General features: G+C 45.2%; 1 protein-coding gene across 1 annotated transcript; it reads right to left on the reverse strand.

Moving 5' to 3' along the window:
- Window positions 1-344: 344 nt before the first annotated feature.
- LOC115430376 (lys-63-specific deubiquitinase BRCC36) lies at window positions 345-2,282 on the reverse strand. The gene is made up of 2 exons (XM_030150361.1): window positions 1,585-2,282; window positions 345-634 (listed from the first exon to the last, which is right to left on the reverse strand). The coding sequence occupies exons 1-2, from the start codon at window positions 2,095-2,097 to the stop codon at window positions 365-367; spliced, it is 783 nt and encodes a 260-aa protein (XP_030006221.1). The 5' UTR covers window positions 2,098-2,282; the 3' UTR covers window positions 345-364.
- Between the last annotated feature and the right edge of the window lie 1,130 nt (window positions 2,283-3,412).

The raw sequence follows: 3,412 nt of genomic DNA on the forward strand, positions 1-3,412 counted from the left end.
GAGGGATAAGGGAACGCAAAAAAACCACAAACAACAGGAGGCTTTAGATTGTCAAATGGATGCATCTGCGTTCAGGCTCCGAAGCAGGTTTTGGAAGAATTCTGTGGATTTGTTTGAGAAGAACAGGTCGTGTTTGTCTTATTTCCTGCTCCGTGTTTTCACCTTCAGTTGAATATGACCGGTTCTGCGCCCCCACCTCACAGGGCCTCCAGCTCCTGCAGCAGCCTCTCCTTCTCCTGCCCCCCCTCCCCCTCACAGGGCCTCCAGCTCCTGCAGCAGCCTCTCCTTCTCCTGCCCCCCCCCCCCCTCACAGGGCCTCCAGCTCCTGCAGCAGCCTCTCCTTCTCCTGCCCCCCCCCCCCCCCTCACAGGGCCTCCAGCTCCTGCAGCAGCCTCTCCTTCTCCTGCTGCAGCTCCAGGATGCTGTGCTTGTTGTGTTCCAGTCGGTCCTCCAGCCACTGCAGCAGCGGTCCGCTCACCGCAGACATCTGGCTGCACAGGTTCTTGGTGAACACGGAGCCGTTGTGGATCTTGGTGACCGGGTCCAGGTGGGCCAGGTTGTGGATCTTGCGGTAGGTGTCCTGCTCCTCCTGACACAGGATCCTGGGCAGCTCCACGGCCGACTCCAGACAGACCTGCGACAGGACGGACAGTCAGCGGGTGTGTGGACCACCGCCGGTAACCACGGCAACGCCCACTTGAACCCAACCCTTTGATTCACACCCACATGTCCAGAGTACATGATGGTGTTTTATGTGTCCTTTGTTCTTCTAGTAACACTTTTTATGCTGCTTTTTTTTTTTTTTTTTTTTTAGATATTTATGTCGTCAGGGTTTTTCTTTTATATTTTAGTTTTTATACTCCTGTATATACATTATTTATACTTTTTTATGGCACCTAGAATGACTGCACTTTTTTAATATTACTGTACCTGTACACTGGAGGATTCTGTTGGTTTCTGTAAACTGGCTTAGAGTCTGGTTTGGACCAAGTCTATATAGAAAGTGTCATGAGATAACTTTTTTGTTGTGATCTGGCGCTATATAAATAAAATTTGATTGATTGAGTGATTTGATTGGTTTTCCCCTGTAAGTCACTTTGGAAAAAAGCGTCTGCCAAATGCAAAAACAATGACAATAAAGACAATCTATTCTATTTTATTCTATTGTATTTTATTTTATTCTATTCTATTTTACTCTTTCTATGCTATTCTATTTTATTCTATTCTATTTTATTCTATCCTCTTTTATTTCATTTTATTCTATTTTATGTTATTTTACTCTACATGACTCGTTCAGGACAAAAAACGCCACAAACCTTCCATAAAAACTTCACAGATTCAGATTTTTTTGCATAAATCTCTTCAACAACTTCAGCTTCAGCTAAAACGACCAAACATTCAATCGGTTTAAGGACTTTAACGGGCAAAGTGACTATATTTGGTCATTTCCACACACATTACAGAACAGGACAGTGACATCACCAGTTCCAGTTCACCAAAAATAAGTTATTTTCCTCTTAACAAACGTTGGCTTTGAGTTGCCATGACTACCGATTACTCGTCTCAGATCGGCTGAAGTCGTACCTTTCCGATGGCCTCGCGCGGCACGACGTGGATCGGGATCTCCACGCGCTCGTACTCGGAGCCCTTGGGCGCGTGCACGGACTGGAAGCAGGTGTAGAGCACGCGGCCCGTCTTGGTGTTCTTGTCCTCGATGAAGCAGGAGAAGATGAGTCCGACGAAGCACTGGTCCAGCATCTGGTACATGGCCTGCGTGCGCACGTCCACGTGCGACGGCCACACGGTGATGTGCGGGTGCGAGTGGTACCAGCCCACCACGCGCATGGGCCGGCCCGTGGTGTCCGCGAGCCGCTCCGCCTCCGTGGACGCCGCCGACAGCTGCTCCGGGGAGATCTCCACCCGGTCCTTGCGCTTGTCGGAGCGGCGGAGGATGATGACCGAGTGGATGTGGACGATCCGGCTGAGCTCCACCTCCCCGATGCACAGGCCCATCACCTCCTCCTTCTCGGTGCTCAGCGCGTGGTTCATGCACACGAGGAAGGCGTCCGACTCCAGGTGGACCGCGCTCACCGCCATGGCCGGATCAGAACGGCTCGGCTCGGCTCGGTTCGGTCACGGCTCAGACGCAGGAAAAACAACAACAACAGCAGCGACTGACAGTGGAGCGAGCCGCCACTTCCGGTTTCACTTCCGCTTCCGTCGGCGCAACAGCAAAACACACCCGTAGAGGAACAACACAAAAGGTTCCGCTTCAATGAGATTTATAATTAGTCCCCGAAAAAAACCTGAATAATCCGAAAATAAAGACGTAATAAACGAGTATTACATCAAAAGGGGTGAAATTTGGAGAAAAAAAATTCTAAAAATATAAGAAGAGAAAAATAGTGATCGCAAGCTTTATCTCTCTCTGTCTGAATTGTGCTACTTATGTATGTTTATTAGATTTTTGTTCATTTTCTTTCCTATTTTGTTCTTTTTTTTTTTTTTATTAATTTTGTCTTATTTTGTTAATTTTTCGCTCATTTTGCAGTTTATTTTTTTCTCATTTTGATGATAATGTTTGTCCATTTTTCTGTATTTTGTTAAATTTTTTAAACAAATTTTCATTCATTTCATTAATCATCCATCTATCAATCTGACATTTTTTCTGTCTGTCTGTCTAATCCGAAAATAGACACAATCATCATCAAACAGTGTAGAGAGATTCAATGATAGTGGAGTCTCTACAGATAGATAGATAGATAGATAGATAGATAGATAGATAGATAGATAGATAGGCTTTATTACAGAGTCATGGTCCACATTAAAAAGCAAACAGATAAATACAAACACAATAAAAAACATAAAAACCCTCTCTACTTTCCAGAGGCAGTCATCCCAGTGTTTCCAGAACACAGATGTGTAACGTACAGCACTATAGGCAAGATTTGTCAGCAATAAAATACAGACTTTTCTAAATGTGATTCAGGCGACACATACATTTAAACATCAGATTTCTCATCACAGCACATAATGAATTTACATGATTAGACATAAACAGTTCTCTGGCACTGGTCCATCTGGGCTTTTTCTATAAGAGTCTGAGAGCATCATTGTATTCACTGTCAGTCTGTGGAAGCTGGCCTTTTTACAGTCCATCCACAGATGTGCTGTGTACAGAGGGCCGCAGGACGCTCTGAACACAGTCAGTTTCACCTGGACAGAACAAGACCAGGATTTCACAGTATGACAGTATGTTTGCTTGTGCGTACAACATCTGGCACTGATGATACATGTCCTCATCATCTGACAGATGACCTGTGATGATGTGACCCAGGTACTAGACAGCATTGCATACATTCAAGATTACAACATAAAGGGATGATATTTGGAGAGACAAGTCATAAAAATA

Source organism: Sphaeramia orbicularis, chromosome 12 (assembly GCF_902148855.1).
Source record: "Sphaeramia orbicularis chromosome 12, fSphaOr1.1, whole genome shotgun sequence".
In the NCBI taxonomy this organism is placed as follows: Eukaryota; Metazoa; Chordata; class Actinopteri; order Kurtiformes; family Apogonidae; genus Sphaeramia; species Sphaeramia orbicularis.

What these genes read in the sequence shown, in the direction of transcription:
- LOC115430376 (XM_030150361.1), bottom strand. Translation starts at nt 2,097, where the DNA reads ATGGCGGTGAGCGCGGTCCACCTGGAGTCGGACGCCTTCCTCGTGTGC. An exon ending in CGCGCGAGGCCATCGGAAAG is followed by an intron (nt 635 to 1,584) that starts GTACGACTTCAG and finishes GTCCTGTCGCAG; the next exon opens with GTCTGTCTGGAGTCGGCCGT.